Source organism: Mobula birostris, chromosome 9 (genome assembly GCF_030028105.1).
Source record: "Mobula birostris isolate sMobBir1 chromosome 9, sMobBir1.hap1, whole genome shotgun sequence".
NCBI classification, from domain to species: domain Eukaryota; kingdom Metazoa; phylum Chordata; class Chondrichthyes; order Myliobatiformes; family Myliobatidae; genus Mobula; species Mobula birostris.
In genome coordinates, this window is record NC_092378.1 from 113,090,648 (window position 1) to 113,111,103 (window position 20,456).

At 41.6% G+C, this 20,456-nt stretch overlaps 1 protein-coding gene across 3 annotated transcripts in view; it reads left to right on the top strand.

Moving 5' to 3' along the window:
• Positions 1-20,456, top strand: part of brat1 (BRCA1-associated ATM activator 1) — a 38,197-nt gene that overhangs the window by 1,561 nt on the left and 16,180 nt on the right. For 2 of the 3 annotated variants that reach the window (XM_072268627.1, XM_072268625.1), the window contains exons 2-6: positions 2,737-2,886; positions 4,432-4,583; positions 6,699-6,846; positions 11,156-11,606; positions 13,900-14,019. In XM_072268627.1, the coding sequence (XP_072124728.1) occupies positions 2,760-2,886; positions 4,432-4,583; positions 6,699-6,846; positions 11,156-11,606; positions 13,900-14,019 (998 nt within the window). In that variant the 5' untranslated portion in view covers positions 2,737-2,759. The remainder of the gene's footprint in view (positions 1-2,736; positions 2,887-4,431; positions 4,584-6,698; positions 6,847-11,155; positions 11,607-13,899; positions 14,020-20,456) is intronic. The other variant, XM_072268628.1, reaches the window with a different exon arrangement.

Genomic DNA, 20,456 nt, shown 5'->3' on the forward strand with positions numbered 1-20,456 from the left:
TACCATCTGCATGCAATGCTCTTTCCCGATAGGTCATGAAACCATATACTTCACTAATTTTATGTCTTTTACATTTGTTTGTCTTGAATATGATTTTGGAATTGTTCAAGCCTGTGATTTGCGGTTTGGATACGGTGGGGTCTTTTAAGGGAATCTTGGACAGGTACGTGGAGCTTAGAAAAAAATAGAAGGCTATGGGTAACCCTAGGTAATTTTTGAAGTAAGTGCATGCTCGGCACAGCATTGTGGGCCGAAGGGCCTATATTGTGCTGTAGGTTTTCTCTGTATCTATGATCCTGGTTGGTCTAGTATTGCCACTCGGCTTGACAAGAACGGCAGGTTTCATTCCCTGAAAAGCAAGAGTGACATTATTAAGGGTAGTTTTTTGATGTTATATCTAACAAGTGTTTGAGGCTAATATATTTTTAAAATGTAATTTGGAATAAGCACTTAATATTGCTTTCATCTATCAGAGTATCAGAGTTAGATTTGCAATGTAACACTGACAATTATTTTACCCTCAGTTTCTAAAAAATTGGCAACTTTCTCCCCAACTTCAGCGTGCACCGTTGAAACCACTGTCTCTGCCTTCATATTGTTTTTTTCCAGTTTGTCTCTGCAAATTCACTGCCTTTGGCTTTACAAATTTGAATCAATAAAGAACTTTGTCTCTTTTCCTGTGCAATAAGCACCCAAGCTAATATCAAACCTCAACAAATTTGTCCCTTAATGTTCATTTCCTGCAAATAGTCGCATGGCCACTTTCTTAATGTTTTGTTACCTTGTGGGCATTGCTGGAAAGGTGTACGACTTGTTCATCTCTCATTGTTCTTGAGACGTATTGGTGGATTATTTTCATGAACCTCACAGTCCAGATACACATGATCTCAAAGTGCCTTTAGGGAATGATTTAAGCATTGTAATAATAAAGGGGTGTTGAGATATTTCCAAGTTAGTATGGTATACAGCATAGAAAGCCCCTGCAGGTGGTAATGTTCTCAGATGCCCACTTGCCCTTGTCTTACTTGGTTTGTGTGGTGCTTATGGAATAACTAAAGTGCATTTTGTTAAGGTCATTTGCTGCGTCCATCAGTGGTGGAGAGATTGGACATTTGGAGAGTGGATAAGGTGCATTATCATGGGGGATGCTTTATCCTGAATGGTGTTGAAGTTATCCTATTTCAGCTCCAATCTGAAGAAGTCATTGCAATCTGCCACTAAAATATGGATTAAAATTTGTAATTGTGTTTCTTCCCAGAAGCAGCATGCTATCTCACTCCTTATCTTAAATCCGTGTGGGCACATGGCCAAGTGGTTAAGGCATTGGACTAGCGACCTGAAGGTCGTGAGTTCGAGCCCCAGCCGAGGGAACGTGTTGTGTCCTTAAGCAAGGCACTTAATCACACATTGCTCTGCGAGGACACCGGTGCCAAGCTGTATGGGTCCTAATGCCCTTCCCTTGGACAACATTGGTGTTGTGGAGAGGGGAGACTTGCAGCATGGGCAACTGCTGGTCTTCCATACAACCTTGCCCAGGCCTGCGCCCCGGAGAGTGAAGACTTTCCAGGCGCAGATCCATGGTCTCACAAGACTAACGGATGCCTTTATCTTAAATCAAGGGTCCATAGATCCTTCGGTTATCAGTGGTGGGGGGTATCCAATGGCATAAACAAGGTTTGAGAGAATTCTTTTTCACTCATTTTAATTCCACTGCCCATACCCATTCTGATATATCAATCCATGGCTTCCTCTACTGTCGTGGAGGCCAAACGCAGGTTGAAGGAACAACACCTTATATTTCACCCGGGTAGTCTCCAGCCTGATGGCATGAACGTCGATTTCTAGAACTTCTGGTAATGCACCCGCCCACTTTCAGCATTTCCCATCCCTTTTTCCCTTTCTCAACTTATCGCCTCCTTCTGGTACTCCTCCCTCGCCCCGTTCTCTTCCTTCCATAGCCTTCTATCCTCTCCTATCAGACACCCCTTCTCCAGTCCTGTATCTTTTTCACCAATCAACTTCCCAGTTCTTTACTTCATCCCTCCCCCTCCTAGTTTCACCTATCACCTTGTGTTTTTCTCTACCCTCTCCCACTTTTTAAACCTACTCCTCATCTTTTTCCTCCAGTCCTGCCGAAGGGACTTGGCCGAAGTGTCAACTGTACTTTTTTCCAGAGATGCTGTCTGGCCTGCTGAGTTCCAGCATTTTGTGTGTGTCGCTGGGATTTCCAGCATCTGCAGATTTTCTCTTGTTTGCGACCCTTTTTCTCCTCCCAGGATTTTATTGTTCTTCAAAAAATGCCTTCATTTCTCTGCTTATCTACCAGTTCAGATATGCTTTGTTAGGAACACCAAGGCAATACATTGTTATGAGTTTTATTGTGGCTGTTCTATATACAAGAAAACAGCAATATCATCTAAAAATTAGGAAACTAAAATGTTGTGTTGAATATATAAAATATTTTGATATTTGGCAAATTAGACATGAAATTAAAAACAGCTAATAAGTGGTATAAAATGGAAGTACTCGTATAAAACTTCACTGTATAACAACCTATTGGAGCCTGTAACTCATTCTATCCTACTTGATAGGGTAAGTATTGTATGGTATGATATGATAACTGTTGAGAGATATTTAGCAGTCTGTGGCTTATCAGGGAGATTCTTGGGAAGGTGTGTGATATATTTATATACTGGCAAAAAAGCACAAGGTTTTATATTTTTGATCTTTTTTCAGAGAACTTGTAGTAAAGTTGTACAATGGGAAGTGACTATGAGGAGCTGCTGCCCCGTGTTTGTGCCGTGTTGGGAGACACCAGCAAGTCAGTTGTTGACGATACCTGTCTGGAGAAGCTTCTTGATTGTTTCCAAGCAATTACAGGAAATGGTAATCAATTTATTTAAACCTGGTTTACTAGGCAACCATTGCTTGTGGAAAAATATGGTTTGCATAATCGTATTTTTTGTACATCAGAAGCAAATTAGCATTAAAATAACAAGCAACACACATCAAAGTTGCTGGTGAACGCAGCAGGCCAAGCAGCATCTTTAGGAAAAGGTACAGTCGATGTTTCGGGCCGAGACCCTTCGTTAGGACTAACTGAAAGAAGAGCTAGTAAGAGATTTGAAAGTGGGAGGGGGAGATCCAAAATGATAGGAGAAGATAGGAGGGGGAGGGATGGAGCCAAGAGCTGGACAGGTGATTGGCAAAAGGGATATGAGAGGATCATGGGACAGGAGGCCTAGGGAGAAAGAAAAGATGGGGGGGGAGACCCAGAGGATGGGCAAGGGGTATAGTGAGAGGGACAGAGGGAGAAAAAGGAGAGAGAGAAAAAGAATGTGTGTGTATATAAAAGAATGTGAGTCGGCTGGGGTGATATACTACGTCCGGTGTGCCCGAAGCAGCCTTCTATATATTGGTGAGACCCGACGCAGACTGGGAGATCGTTTCGCTGAACACCTATGCTCTGTCTGCCAGAGGAAGCAGGATCTCCCAGTGGCCACACATTTTAATTCCACATCCCATTCCCATTCTGATATGTCTATCCATGGCCTCCTCTATTGTAAAGATGAAGCCACGCTCAGGTTGGAGGAACAACACCTTATATTCCGTCTGGGTAGCCTCCAACCTGATGGCATGAACATTCCGCTAATGCCCCACCTCCCCCTCGTACCCCATCCGTTATTTATTTACATACACACATTCTTTTTCTCTCTCTCCTTTTTCTCCCTCTGTCCCTCTCACTATACCCCTTGCCCATCCTCTGGGTTTTCCCCCCCTCCCCCTTTTCTTTCTCCCTAGGCCTCCTGTCTCATGATCCTCTCATATCCCTTTTGTCAATCAACTTTCCAGCTCTTTGCTCCATCCCTCCCCCTCCTGTCTTCTCCTATCATTTTGGATCTCTCCCTCCCCTCCCACTTTCAAATCTCTTACTAGCTCTTCTTTCAGTTAGTCCTGACGAAGGGTCTCGGCCCAAAACGTCGACTGTACCTCTTCCTAGAGATGCTGCCTGGCCTGCTGCGTTCACCAGCAACTTTGATGTGTGTTGCTTGAATTTCCAGCATCTGCAGATTTCCTCGTGTGTGCGTTTTTAGCACTAAAATGTTGCAATTTGTACTAATAAAGTTATTGTAACTTATCCTATAGTAGTAATTCCTGGCACTGACGTGCACTCCAGAGTGATTTTTCACCCACATTTTCACATTAGCCACCCTTGTTGCCCTTCACAGTGCACTGTGATGTACTAAGAATGGGTTAACAGTGAAAGATGTGATTATAGCTAAGATCTGCTTGTGTTACTTACTTTTAAGGACCGTGAAAGTAATTTTGATCTAATGATCTGAAATATATTTGCCAGAAGCAAAATTATAATTGCAAAGTAAACATTTGAACTATTAAGATTATATTTCATTTTTTGTGGTCTTTCCTCAGAAACTGAGCTCAGTGCTCTGCAGAAGAATCTGTGTCTGATCAATATTGTAAATGCTGCCAAGTACAAGGACCTTAATCCAAGCATCTTGAACTTCATTATGCGACTGACTGGACTACTTGCAGCTTCAGAGGAGCATTTCTGTAAACTTGAGGTATGTAGTCATGAGCCAAAGTTCAGTACAACTGGGACCCATGCTGACTGGGATGCCTGTTTATGCTAATCCCATTTACCTGCAAAAGGCATATTTCCCTCCTTTCTTATCCAATTATCTTTCCAATTGCTTTTAAATGTTGTGATTGATTCTGCATTTACCACTTCCTTTGTGGAATAACTTGCCCTTCAGATCTCCTTCAAATTTCTCCCTTCTCATCTTAAACCTATGCTCTGTAGTTCTAGCCTCTCCTAACCTGAGAAAAAAAAAGCCGTCACCCGATCTGCACCAGAATCTTATAAACCTCCATAAGGTCACCCCTCAGCCTCGTATATTCCAGTGATAACAAATCCAGCCTACCCTTGTAACTATAGCCCTCCATTCCAGGTGCCATCATGGTGAATCTCTTCTACAGTCAAATCCACTCCCCAATGGTAGTTTCAAAATTTAAAAGAAAGAAATAGCAAAAAGAAGTTGGAAATCTAAATAAGAGTACAAAATGTTGCCAAAAGTCATCTGTTCCATAACCATTGAAAAGCTGAATGATGGGTGGATATTTTTTTCTGAGAAGTGAAGTGTACTTTAAATATTTTGTTTAGGTTTCCTTTCTATTTGTTAACCTGCTAAGTCTTTTTTGTGTTTTGTTTTTCAACTCTCCACTTTTCTAATATTTTAACAATTTCAAATGTAATGAATTGCATCTTAATTTCTATATTTGTATTCACTACATGTTGCACAACCCACCTTAATTATAAAATGATAGGGCAGACTGCTAAATGAGCAATGCTTTACATCACTGTGTGTGTGTGTGTGTACATTCATGTTCATATTTACCAATACTATTAAATCAAGAGATTATCCAAACTAACAGGTGCTCTATGCAGTATTCCATTCTCTCTTTATGTCTGTCTCCCTCCACATTAGGAACCCTGTTCACGGTCACTTTTGAAAAAATGTTACATGGACACACTTATCCCATCTGGTGAATTGTGCATCTTTGTGTCTTCATTTTTGCTCTCCGTTTAAGTTCCCTTTTCCCTCCAAAACTCGCTCAGTATTGCTTATCCAGATAAAAAAAAGTGTGATATCCATCACTATTGAGTAACAATAGATCAGAAATGTAGGCATTAGAACCAGGCTTCAGACGTCTTGAACTAAGATCATCCACAGCATTTCTGCAGCTACCTATATGTGCAACAACTCCATTGTTCCAGCCTTTCAAATCATGAATCCTCACTACAATAGTTATTAGCTGACTTACCCTAACTGCTTTCTGTGGTCCATCCATTGTCTTTGCTCTCTTAAATCCAATGGATGAAGACTTTATCTAGTAGGTAAAATGATCAAGTTGATAGCCAAGTCTGACTACATGTTATAAAGTATGAATGGGTCTTCATCTCATCTGGCAGGTCAGAGCAAGATCCATATGTGCCTTATATGGCTTAGCCATACCTGGCTATGAATTCGATAGTTTCACTATATATCCACAGGGTGTTGGCGCATGGCCAAGTGGTTAAGGCGCTCGTCTAGTGATTTGAAGGTCGCTAGTTCGAGCCTTGGCTGAGGCAGCGTGTGTGTCCTTGAGCAAGGCACTTAACCACACATTGCTCTGCAACGACACTGGTGCCAAGCTGTATGGGTCGTAATGCCCTTCCCCTGGACAACATCGGTGGCGTGGAGAGGGGAGACTTGCAGCATGGGCAACTGCTGGTCTTCCATACAACCTTGCCTAGGCCTGCGCCCTGGAAACCTTCCAAGGCGCAAATCCATGGTCTCATGAGACTAACGGATGCCTAAAAAAAAAAAAATCCACAGGATAAAATCTTCATTCATTGGGTTCATGGGAGCAGAGAGAGCTGTTAGGTAGGAAAGAATACTCGGCATCTGTGGAGGGATTGATTCTTTGTCTTTAGATGCTGAATAACCTGCTGAGTGTTGACAGCAGTTTCTATTGTATTTCTTTCAACTTGCAGTCTCGTAAAGTTTAAGTAGTTATCAATTTTAATTTGCAGAGGGAAAGCCAGGCAATAGAAGATTATCAAAGGAGCTTTTGATTTTTGTTTTAATGTAGTTTGTCTGAAGTGTTGCTGAATTCCAGTGCCTTTGTTATTCCAGACTGATGGAATTATGAGCTGTCTGTTTCGGAGTCCAGCGAACCTTGAAGATGAAGCATGGAAGGATGCAACTGTACGCTGTGGCTGGCTCATGGGTATCCAGAATATGCTACAGCATAGAGCTGTGATTCATTTTCTCTGTAAACATGGTAATTACTCAATCTCTTACAAATCATATGATAATGCTGAAGTATAAACATTTTCTATTGTAAGCGTCTATTATGGTCACTGAAAAAAAATCAGTTGAATGCATAGATGCATGTGAAACTCTTTGTTCTTTAATTCTGCATATGCAAATTATAGAGGCTCCTTTGATACCAGAATTAGGTTTATTGTCACTGACATACATTGTGATGTTTGTTGCTTTGCAACAGCATTACAGTGCAATACATAAAAATTACTATACATTACATTAGGAATATACAGTGTCTTAGAAAGATAGTGTGAAGTAGTGTTCACAGACACTTTAGAAATCTGATGGTGAAGGGGAAGAAACTATTCCCAAAACGTTGAGTGTGTGCCTTTGGATTTCTGTACCTCCGAATTGATGGCTGTTTGGGTTCCTGTACCTCTGTATTAGTGGCTGTAATGCAAAGAGAGCATGTCTGGATGGTGAGAGACCGTAATGATGGATGCCACCTTCTTGAAGCTTCGCCTTTTGAAGGTGTCCCCTTGGTGGGGAGGGGAGGGCCCATGATGGAGCTTGCTGAGTTCACAACCAGCTGCAGCTGTTTCTGATTCTATGTATTGGCACCTCCATGCCAGATGGTATTGCAGTCTAAGGTACACCTGTAGAAATTTGCTGGGAACTTTGGTGACATACGTTTCCTCAAACTTCTGATGAAATAGAGCCTCTGGCATCCCTTCTTTGTAATTGCATCAATACATTGGACCCCGAATAGATCTGCAGAGTTGTTGACCCCCCAGGAGCTTTAAGTTGCTCATCCTTTCCACTGCTGATCCGTTGATGAGAACTGCTGTGAATTCTCCGAATTTCCTATTCCTGTAGTCCACAATCAGTTCCTTGGTCATTGAATGTAAAGTTGTTCTTGCAACCTCACTCAAACAGCCATCCTATCTCACTCCCATACACCTCTTCATCACCACCCGAGATTGCCAACAGTAGTTGTGTCATTGGTGAATTTCTAGGTAGCATTTGAGCTGTGTCTAACCATGCAGTCATGAGTGTAGAGAGAATAGAGTAGTGGGCAGAGCACATACCCTTGATCTGGGTGTGTCTCTGATTCTTGAGCTTGTGTTGATTACTATTGAGGAGATGTTATTTCCATTCTGCATTGACTGTGATCTCATGATGAGGAAGTCAAGGATCTAGTTGCAGAGGGAAGTACTAAGGTGCCGGTTTTGAATCTTGTTAACTAGTACTGCGGGGATGATGGTGTTGACCCCTAAAGTGTAATCAATAAATAGCAGCCTGAAGTAGATATTGCTGTTGTCTAGGTGGTACAAGGTGAAATGGAGAGCCAGTGAGATTGCATCCACTGGAGATCTATTGTGACAGTAAGTAAATTGGAAATAACTCGGAAAATGTAGCTCGGGTGGTCGATGGTTGGATTTAGTTGTTTCCCAATCTTGGCAATACATTTGCAAATGTTTCGTCACCGTACGAGGAGATCTCATCAGTGCACTGTTCAAGAGCAGAGAACAAGTCAACCCAACCACAGGTCAATTTCAGCTAGACCAGGTACTTCCTCAATCAGGAGTTAATTCTAGCCATGTCCAACCTCTGAAGGCACATCATAACAGTCAATGTGAGTGCTGCTAGGCAATAATCATTAAGGCAGCTGACCCTGTTCTTGGGAGCTGGTATGATTGATCTGATACATGTAGTGTTGTTTATTTGCTCAGATCCTCTGTTGGTTGGGATCGACCATATTTGTTGCATCCCAGTTGTCTACGTGATACACAAACCATTGCAGTATGAGTTAGAGAGCTAGCTGTTACCTGTATAGCAGGCTACACCCTTCCAAGCAGCTGATGAACACAAAGGTACAGCAGACACCAATTCAGTTGGCACCAACAACATTGCAGGAGTTGCCGTTCAGTGTTGAGCTCAGTGTAGGACTGCCTTAGGGACTCCAACTCCAGACCTTTCTTCAGGGTTTACTCCTGAAGCCTTCCCTATGAGTGGGTATTGCTGCAAGGCAACGGAGGTTGGAGATCATAGTTTTTCTTCTAGCTGAGCTTCCGACCACGGCTGATGAGCCCCATCTGCCTGAAGCGACTGGTTTTAAGGCACCAGTAACCCTCCACCCCTGCCCCTTCTCCTATCAATAAAAATGGTTCTTCTGGACTTAGTAGCTAAGCCACATGTGAAGGCCAGGAGCTGGACTCGGTTGTCAGAGGTTATTTGAGACGCACACCATTAGGAGCATTTAATAGGTAGTAGGATCTTATCCCCACAACCACCCCTGGCTATTACGTCCTTAAGGAAACTTTGTTTGTTATTTTTATTGTGAACTATTGGCCATCTTATATTGAGGATTTACAGTAGATTGACTCTTTCCAAATGTTCATGAAGGTTAATTATTTGTGCTATGACATTAGCTTTTCAGATGAAGATTAATCAGTGAAGAAATTTCTCCTCATATTAGTCCTAAATAGGCTATCTCTTATTCTTCGATTGACTTTGTTCCAGAATTACTAGCCAGATAAACATTTCCTCTGTATTCAGCCTGTAAAACCCTATTAGAACTTTGTAAGTTTCAATGAGACTTTTTATTATTTTGAGCAAATGAAAAAAGGGAAAGTTTGCTCATTCTTTCCTATGCAGCAAACTCTCCATCCCTGAAAGCGGTCCAGTAAATCTTTACTCTTTCTTTTAGCTAAGACATCTTTTCTTAGATAAGAAAACCAAAATGGTACAAATGTTGTAATTGTAGGGATGCTAACATGATTGTAGCTTTAACTCCGCTTTTCTAGATATCTAGCTTTACCTTACTTAACAGTCTATCCAATTCCACCTTAAAATGTTCAGTAAGTTTGCTTCTACAGATGAAGAACACTGAGGATCTGAACCCAATTACCAAAGGTTCTTTGAGGGAGGTTTTTTGTTGCCTCATCCTTTTCCTTAAATGTATAACGAACAATTGCTAGAGAATCTCAGTGGGGCAGGCAGCATCTGTCAAGGCAGAGATCCTGCATCAAGATTGAGAGTAGAAGGAGAAGGTGAAATGAGGCGAGGCAATAGATAGAACCACACACACAAAGCCATGCTGATTATCCTTAATCAATCCTTGCCTTTCCAAATGCAGATAAATCCTGTTTCATAGAATCTCCTACAATAACTTTCCCACCACTAAATTAATTTCAGCAGCCTATAGTTCCTTGGTTTATCCTTGCAGCCCTTCTTAGGTAAAGTTACAACATTATCTACCCTTCAGTCTTTTAGTACCTCACCAGCAGCTAATGATGATACATGTATCTCTTTCCTGATTTTGTATTTTCCTGGGATATACAGTATTTGGTCAGGTCTCGGGGATTTATTCAGCTTTACGTGCTTTAAGATTGCCAGAGCAAGCTCCTTTGTAATGTGGTTATGTTTCAAGATATTGCTGTTCTCTTCCCTGAATTCTCTAGCTTCCGTGACCCTCACTATGGTACATACAGTTGAGAAATATTAATTTAAAACTTCACCAGTCTCCTGTGGCTCCACACAAAAGCAGATGCATTGATGTTCAAGGGAACTTATTTCTCTGGAATGGGGGAGGTTCAAAGGGACATGGTTAAGGTATGTAGATCTATGATAGGTATAGATAAGATAGACTGCAGGAATCTTTCTCACCTTAACAGAGGTGAATAAAACTAGAGGACATGGATTTAGAGAAAGGACGGTAAGTGGTTTAGAAAAGACCTTGCACTATTGGTGGTGGAAATAGTCCTTGCCAACACTTAAGAGATGTCTAAATGAACACTTTCATCATCTTGGCATTGAAGGCTAAAGGCCAAGTGCTCAATTAGAAACCACTTAAAGCATGATATTGCTTATTTCTTTCTTGTAATAGATCCGAACCAGGTCATGAGATAAATAAATGTGATATCCTCCCCTAACTCTCAACAGACTCACTTTGATGAGTATTGCAAGAGTAATTGAATACAAGGCTTGGTGACAGCATTGGTGAGGCCATATTTCAGGTGCTGTGAGAAGTATTTGTCTCTCTATTGAAGGAAAAATCTAAATCCTTTGGAAGTACTTCAGAAAATTTACTGTTTTATACCGGAATTATAGTGTCTAGGATACCTAGATGTGATCTTTTTGTTGATTAATGGATATGATGAAAGCCCTTTGTGATGAATTGATGTTGTTCATTGTTCTTAGGAAACAAGACTGTGAGAAATAAAAAATTCTTCGTGAAATTTAAAGTGTAAATTGGAAATGTTTCCTATATTAACATTGTATTTCTGCTTTATCTAAAAAAGTGCTTCTAATTTCAACAATAGGTTATGCTTTCTTATCATTTGTGCCATTAGACTGTATCTCCAAGATCATATGTCTTCAGAGGGATCCAAGTATATTCGTGGCCTCAGCAGCAAGCCAACTTCTGGCGAACATTTTATCTTTCTCTTTACAACATTCTGAACTTGCTCCATTGGAAACTAGTAGAAAAATCCAATTAACTGACACAATTGGTACAAATACTGGTTTGGACTCTACTGTTTGGTCTTTATGTGTCTGTGCAATTACTGAACACATTGAAGATTCTCTGAGATCCAACATCACTTCCAACATTCAACTGGCCCTGAAACTACTCTCCAAGATTTCTGTAACCTGTGATCCAGCTTGTATTGCATCATTGTGGCCTAAAGTTGAAGGAAGTTTAAAGTTACTTTTAAATGGTGATCTAACTAAAATTGGTCAACCTTTGGCAGAGCTATTCTTGAATATATCCAGGTAAGAATACAGAAGCTTTTAGAAGAGCTTCTTAATATTTGTCTCCACAGTTCTGTCAGATGACATTCTGGTTTGCTTCACACTATGCTTGTTGATTTTCTGGCAATCCACCAGAAATAAGCTGTGATGAATTTATTCCAGTTCCAGTTGGATTACTTTTAGATCTAAAATGTCTCTAGAACCTAATATGTTATTTCAAGAGAAAAAAATTAGCTTTCAGCTGTCTTACCCAGTGAGTGAAAATATCATACAGTGATACCATTTAGTGATACTTGAATCAAATTGAGTGTTCTTATGTGAGTTTGCAATTTTGGAGCATGGGATGTTAAGCAATAGAAGAGTAATTGAGAATATTGACTGGAACAAATAACACTGAGTTAAAATTCTCCAACTAAAGCTGGAAATACTTCATTTTCATGAACGATTCAAGAAAATACTTGAGAGTGCAATTGACAATAGTCTCTTTACTTAATACACTTCTCGAATTGCAAACCCCATTTCCAGAAAAGTTGGGATATTTTCCAAAATGCAATAAAAACAAAAATCTGTGATATGTTAATTCACGTGAACCTTTATTTAACTGACAAAAGTACAAAGAAAAGATTTTCAATAGTTTTACTGACCAACTTAATTGTATTTTGTAAACATACACAAATTTAGAATTTGATGGCTGTAACACACTCAACAAAAGTTGGGACAGAGGCATGTTTACCATTGTGTTACATCACCTTTTCTTTTAATAACACTTTTTAATCATTTTGGAACTGAGGATACTAATTGTAGTAGATTTGCAATTGGAAATTTTGTCCATTCTTGCTTGATATAAGACTTCAGCTACTCAACAGTCCGTGGTCTCCGTTGTCTGATTCTCCTCTTCAGGATGCGCCATACATTTTCAATAGGAGATAGATCTGGACTGGCAGCAGGCCAGTCAAGCACACTCACTCTGTGTCTACAAAGCCACACTGTTGTAGCCCGTGCAGAATGTGGTCTGGCATTGTCCTGCTGAAATAAGCATGGACGTCCCGGGAAGAGACGTCGCCTTGATGGCAACATATGTCTCTCTAAAATCCTAATATACACCTCAGAGTCAATGGTACCTTCACATACATGCAACTCACCCATGCTGTGGGCACTGATGCACCCCCATACCATCACAGATGCTGGCTTTTGCACCTTTCGCTGATAACAATCTGGATGGTCGTTTTCATCTTTGGCACGGAGAACTTGATGCCTGTCTTTTTCCGAAAACTAGCTGAAATGTGGACTCATCTGACCACAGCACACGGTACCACAGTCTTTCGATCCATCTGAGATGAGCTCAGGCCCAGAGAACTGGCCGGCGTTTCTGCATAGAGTCAATGTATAGCTTCCTCCTTGCGTAATACAGTTTCAAGTTGCATTTCTGGATGCAGTGACGGACTGTGTTGAGTGAGCGAAGTACTCCCGAGCCCAGGTGGCTATAATTGTCACAGTGACATGACTTTTCTGTGCACTTTTCAAACTTATTTTAACTCTGTCCCAACTTTTGTTGAGTGTGTTGCAGCCATCAAATTCTAAATTTGTGGATATTTACAAAATATAATTAAGTTGGTCAGTAAATCTATTGAAAATCTTTTCTTTGTACTTTTGTCAGTTAAATAAAGGTTCACGTGAATTAACATATCACAGATTTTTGTCTTTATTGCATTTTGGAAAATATCCCAACTTTTCTGGAAATGGGGTTTGTGCAATGGGCACGTTGTTTAACCTATAACTTTGTAGTAATTCATTTATAAAAAGCTAGGGAAGGTAGGAAATTTCTAATGCAAGAGAATAATACAGAAAAAAAAATTGGCATCTATAGGTACTAAAATTACCTAATCATATTCTGCTAATTCACGCCAAATGAATGGGGTTTACCTGTTTAATACTACCTTCAAAAATGCTGTGTGTTATTAATTAGTTTCAATGTAAATGATGGAACATTGCCATTGCTGCTTCACTGCAATGGGATTCATAAGCTCGTGCTCCATGGTGATGATTTGCTGTCAATTGTGTGATTGGAGGGAGGTGGAAAACTGAGTAGGCTGACTTGTTCCTCAAAATAATTGGTCTTGGTAATGCCCCTTGAAATGTGTACAGTCAGTATTCTTTGTGTACATCTAAGTTCCTTATCTCATTTCATGATTTAGGGAATAAAGATGGAAAAGGAAGAAAAGTCACTTATTGATGAATTGTGGCATAATTTATTGGCTTTATGTCTTTAAGTCACATGGAGTGAGTAAAAGATTTTTTAATTTCAATCTTACAGAACAGTTCAATGTGAAATACTGCAGTCCAAGACATGGGAATTGCTTGGTCTCTTACTGAAGTCACTGAATCAGGCTGAAGCATTGGCATTATCTTCAGGGATTGTAAAGCTCCAGAACTGGTAAGAATGCTTAGATATTTATTTCTGTTACGGGGAAATATAAATATTTTATATCATGATCAATGAAATTGAAGAATGGATATATAGGCTGTCCTAAAACAGAAAGGTTTCCTCCCAGTCCTGGGTGTCAAACTTATTCCTTAAAGTAGAAATTATTGGCCCCTGTGTAATATATTCTTAAAATCGTTAGAAATGGAAGCATAGCTCAAGTATTTTCAGGCTCCCTCTACAATTTCTTGTCTGTTGTTCTAAGTAATTTATGGATTGTACAATTTCAAGTGTATTTTCTTTTAGCAAATATGAGTGAAGCTGCTTAAAATAACAACAGGGGAGATAAATGTACAGGTTGAGTCTGGTGCTGTTTGCCAGTAGAAGACCCATGCAATGAAATTACAGGTGCAGATTTGATAGCTATTCGTCGTCTTTTAATGTAGAAATTTGTACAGCCTTGAGTAGTATGGAGAACATTGTGATATCACTACAAAATATAATTGTAGCCTCCTTGGAAAACTTGTTTTTCAACTGAAGGCAGAACTTCAATATGAAGAAATAAGTGTTTTTTTAAACAAAAGAAATTCTACAGATGCTGAAAGTCCAAAGCAAAGCTCAGAAAATGCTGGAGGAACTCAACAGGTCAGGCCACGCCTATGGAAGTGAAGAAATAGTTGACGTTTTGTGCTGAAACGCTTCTTGAGGACTGGAAAGGAAGGAGTAAAATAACAGTATAAAAAGGTAGGAGGAAGAGAAGGAGGCTAGCTAGAAGGTGATAGATGAAGCCAGGTGGGTAGGAAAAATAAAGGGTTGGAGAGAAAGGAATCTGATAGGAGAGGAGAGTGGACCATAGGAGAAAGGGAAGGAGAAGGGGACCCAGGGGGAAATGATAGGCAGGTGAGAAGACATAAGGAGCCAGAATGGGGAATAGAAGAGGAGGAGGAGGGACAATTTTTTTTAACCAGGAGAAATTGCTATTCATGCCATCAGACTGGAGGCTACCCAGACGGAGTATAAGGTGTTGCTCCACCACCCTGGAGGTGGCCTCATTATGGCACAAGAGGAGGCCAAGGACTGACATCTCGGAACAGGAATGGGAATCGGAATTAAAATGTTTTGCAACCAGGACGTTTTGGTTTGGCAGATGGAGCAGAGGTGCTCAGTGAAGTGGTCCCCCAATTTACAACAGGTCTCACCAATGTAGAGGAGGCTGCATCAGGAGTACCGGACACAATGGACGACCCCAGCGGCTTTGCAGGTGAAGTGTCACCTCACCTGGAAAGACTGTTTGGAGTCATGAATGGAGGTGAGGGAGGAGGAGTACAGTGATGTGCCAGAAGGGAGATCAGTGAGGAGGGATGAATAGACAAGGGAATCATGGAGGAAGCAATCTGTGGAAAGTGGGGGTGGGGGGGGGTTAAGATATGTTTGGTGGTAGGGTCCCTTTGGAGATGGTGGAAGTTGCAGAGAGTTATGTGTTGGGAGTCTCATGGGGAGGTAAGTAAGGAAGAGGAACTCTATCACTGTTACAGCGACAGGAAGGTGAGGTGACTGTGGATATTCAGTAAATGGAGGAGATGCAGGTAAGGGCAGCATCAATGGTGGAGGACATCTCTGATGTCCTGGAAAGGAAACCACATCCTGGGAACAGATGCAGCAGAGATGAAGGAACTGAGAAAAGGGAATGGCATTTTTATAGGAGACAGGGTGGAAATAAATAACCGTCAAGCTAACCATGGAAATCGGTAGGTTTATAAAGATATCTGTCATCGCCTTGTCTCCAGAGATGGAGTCAGAGAGATTGAGAAAGGGGAGAAAAGTGTCAGAAATGGACCAAATGAATTTAAGGGCAGAGTGGAGGCAAAGTTGGTGAAATTGAGGAGCTCAACATGGGTGCATGAAGCAGCATCAATGCAGTTGTCAATGTAGCAGAAGAAGATTGGGGAAGCATTACTGGGGAAGACTTGGAACATGGACTGTTCTACATAGCCAATGAAAAGGCATATCCTCAGAGCATCTCCTAAACCTGTGATATCTACAAACATGTACTGCAATGCGATCAAATGCTTGGACACATTGCCACCAGGTTCTCCCCTAAGTCCCACACCATCAAAGTTGGAAATATATTCACCTGTCTTTTAGGTCTAAATTCTGCAACTCTCTGCTCAGCAGTGTGATGGTCTTGCCAATGATACTCAGATCCCAGAAACAAGGAAACCTCAGTTTGTAATCTGTCAATAAGGCATGCATGTACAGTCAGTTCTGCTCTCTGCTCATCCTTTTCTTGCAGCCAGAGTTGCAATACATGATGGAAATTGGGAATTCCAGCTGAACTCATGTCAAGTTCCAAAGAAGTAGATACGTTAGAGTAAAACTCATAGGGATTTTTATTACTGTGTGACCTAATGAGTCAAATGAACTTTTCACACATCCAAAATTTTAAATTTATTTTCATATTTGGCTACTGACACCAATGGGAATAAGTAAACTGAACATCAGAAAAATGTGCAAGAATTAGATAGGTTTCTCATATGTGATTGATCCCCATTTTTGAATCACAACCGATAAAATATAAAGTATAGCAACACACGTAAAAGTTGCTGGTGAACGCAGCAGGCCAGGCAGCATCTCTAGGAAGAGGTGCAGTCGACGTTTCAGGCCGAGACCCTTCGTCAGGAGTAAGGCTCACTCTTCCTTCAGTTAGTCCTGACGAAGGGTCTCGGCCTGAAACGTCGACTGCATCTCTTCCTAGAGATGCTACCTGGCCTGCTGCGTTCACCAGCAACTTTTATGTGTGTTGCTTGAATTTCCAGCATCTGCAGAATTCCTGTTGTTTGCGTTTTTAAATATAAAGTATATTTTATTTTATAATTTAGCTATCGTGGACCACCGCAGCAGTGGTTTTATTGACACAAAAGATGCTGCAAATGCTGGCAATTCAGAGTAAGACAAACAAAATGTTGAAGGAATTCAGTAGGTCAAGCAGCTTTGAATGAACAGTTGACATTTCAGATAGTGACCCTCAGGACTGGAACAGGAGGGGGAAGAAACCAAAATAAGACCGTGAGGGTAGGGAAAGGATTACAAGCTTAAAGGTGATAAGTGAAGCCAGGTGGGTGGGGGATGGGGGAAGAAGTAAGAAGCTAGGAGGTGATGGGTGGAAAAAGTAAAGAACCAGAGAAGAAGGAATCCAGTAGAGAGGAGAGTGGATCATGGGAGAAAGAAGGAAGAGGGCCGCCAGCGGGAGGTGATGGACAAGTGAGGCAAAGAGAGGAGGTAAGGGGGGGACCAGAGTGGGCAATTGAAGAAGAAGGAATGGGGAGGAGGAAAAATTACTGGAAGTTGAAGAAATCAATGTTAATGCCTTCAGGTTGGGGGTTACCCAGGTGAAATGAGGTCTTGCTCCTCCAACCTTAGAGTAAGTTTATTGAACTTGTAGCTTGGTCCAATTGTTAAAAAGAATATAAATTAAATTTGAATGTTTATAGAAATCATTGTGAGTTAATACAATGCACTATAGTGCAGAATATTCTGTGGTTGTTTTTCAGAGACCTAAATTTTATTTCAATATGGGAGAATAATTGAGTACTCTTCCCTATAAAGACTATTCAAGCATTTTAACAATCTAAATTTTCTCTGACAAGCCATTCAGGTTAATTTATGACATCTCTCATTGGTATATTAAAATCATCTCTCTTTAGAAAGCTTAATAAACCAACATTAGATTACTTTCACTCCTTTCAAGAGATTTATTCACACACGAGTGATCATCTTATTTATAACTGAAAAGACTTTAGCAGTCTCTGAGCAAATGTAATATATCTCGACCTTCTCTTTTCTCCAAACATATGTAATCAAAATTTACTGGAAATGTTGACTCTGATTCTCTCTTCACTTAAGCACTGACCCTGTGCTTCCAATATTTTCACTTTTTGTTTTGGATCTCCAGCATTTGCAGGTGCATGTTTCTTTTACTTCATGATTTCCAAATCCTATTCACCTCAAGGTGATAGGACTTATCCATGTCCTTTTTCTGAATTCATCATCGTCATTATGTGCCGTGTCATATGACAATAGGCAATCATGGTCTCATGACCATGATTGTTTTTGGCAAAATTTTCTGCAGAAGTGGTTTGCAGTTGCCTTCTGGGCAGTGTCCTTACAAACTGGTGAGGCCATTATCCATTATGAATACTCTTCAGAGATTGCCTGGTGTCAGTGGTTGCTTAACCAGGACTTGTGATATGCACTAGCTGCTCATACGATCATCCGCCACCTGCTGCCATGGCTTCATGTGACTCTGATCGGTGGGGCTAAGCAGGTGCTACACCTTACCCAAGGGTGACATGCAGGCTAGCGGAGGCAAGGGGTGCTGTACTCCTCCTTTGATAGAGACGAATCTCCACCCCATCACTCCTGTCCTTATTCTGAGGGTGTGATCCTTGCTCAGAGGAAGCATCAACTGTAGATGTACCTGTGAAAAACTATAATCTTTGACTAATGCAAGAAAATCTACAAATGCTGCAAATCCAAAGCAACACACACACAATTCTGGAAGAACTCAGCAGGTCAGGCAGCATCTATGGAAAAGACTAAGCAGTTGACGTTTCAGGCCAAGGTCCTTCATCAGGGTTGGAAAGGATGGGGAAAGAAGTCAGAATAAGAAGGTGGGGAGGAAGGAGTGCAAGGTGACAGGTGATGGGTGAAACTGGGATTGGGGGAGAGGTGAAGTAAAGGGCTGGGAAATTGATTGGTGAAAGAGATAAAGGGCTGGAGAAGGGGTAATCTGATAGAGGACAGAAGACCATGGAAGAAAGGGAAAGGAGAGGAGCTGCAGAAGGAGGTGAGAAGAGAAAGTGTCGGGGGAAACAAGAATGGGGAATAGTGAAGGAAAGGAGAGGGGCAATTACCGGAAGTTCAAGAAATCGATGTTCGTGCCTTCAGGTTGGAGGCTACCCAGACGGAATATAAGGTGTTGCTCCTCCAACCTGAGTGTGGCATCATCGTGGCAGTAGAGGAGACCATGGACTGACGTTGGAATGCTAATGGGAAATAGAATTGAAATAGGTGGCCGCCGGGAAATCCGCTTTTTCTGGCGAACAGAGCGTAGGTGCTCGGTAAAGCGGTCTCCCAATCTACATTGGGTCTCGCTGATATACAGGAGACCACACCTAGAGCACCTGGTACAGTAGATGACCCCAACAGACTTTCAGGTGACGTGTCACCTCACCTGGAAGAACTGTTTGGGGCTCTGAATAGTAGTGAGGGAGGACCTGTAGGGGCAGGTGTGACACTTGTTCCACTTGCTAGGATAAGTTCCAGGAGGGAGATCAGTGGGGAGGGATGAGTGGACAAGGAAGTCACGTAGGGAGCGTTCCCTGCAGAAAGCAGCAAGTGGGGATGGGTGGGGGGAGGGAAAGATATGCTTGGCGGTGGGATCCTGTTGGAGTTGGTGGAAGTTACGGAGAATTATGTGCTGGATGCGGAGACTTCTGGGTGGTAGGTGAAGACAAGAGGAGCCCTATCCCTGGTGTGGTGGCAGGAGGATGAGGTGAGGGCAGATGTGCACAAAATGGAAGAGATGTTGGTGAGGGCAGTATTAATAGTGGAGGATGGGAAGCCCCTTTCTTTGAAGAAGGAGGACATCTCAGTTGTTCTGAAATGAAAAGCCAAATTCTGAGAGTAAATGCGGTGGAGATGGTGGAACTTAGAAAAGGGAATAGAATTTTTACAAGTGACAGGGTAGAAACAGCTGTAGTCCAGATAGCTGTGAGAGTCAGTGGGTTTGTAAAAGATATTAGTAGATGGACTGTCTCCAGAGATAGAGATAGAGAGATCGAGAAAGGGGAGATGGGTGTCAGAAATGGGTCAGGTAGATTTGAGGGCAGGGTGGAAGTTGATGAGCTCTCCACGGGTGCAGAAAGCAGCACCACTGCAGTTGTCAATGTAGCGTAGAAAGGGTTGGAGAGCAATGCTGGTGTAGGCTTGGAAAATGGACTGTTCCACGTAGCTGATGAAAAGGCAGGCATTGCTGGGACCCATGCAAGTGCCCATAGCTGCACCTTGGGTTTGATGGAAGTGAGAGGAGCCTAAGGAGAAATTATTGAGAATGAGTGCAAGTTCTGCCAGACGGAGGAGAGTGGTGGTGGTGGAGAGAAACCTGTTGGGTCTGTTGTCAAGGGAAAAAAAAGTGGAGATCTTAGGACCTTCCTGATGTGATACAAGCTTTTTTTAGGGACTGGACATCCATAGTGAAAATATGATTATCAGGACCAGGGAACTTAAAATCATTGAAAAGATTGAGCGCATGTGAAGTGTCACTGATGTTGGTGGGAAGAGACTGAACCAAGGGGGATAAAACAGAATTCAGGTATGCAGACACAAGTTCAGTGCGGCAGGAGCAGCGGGCAGAAACAATGGGTCTACCTACAGACAGTCAGGTTTGT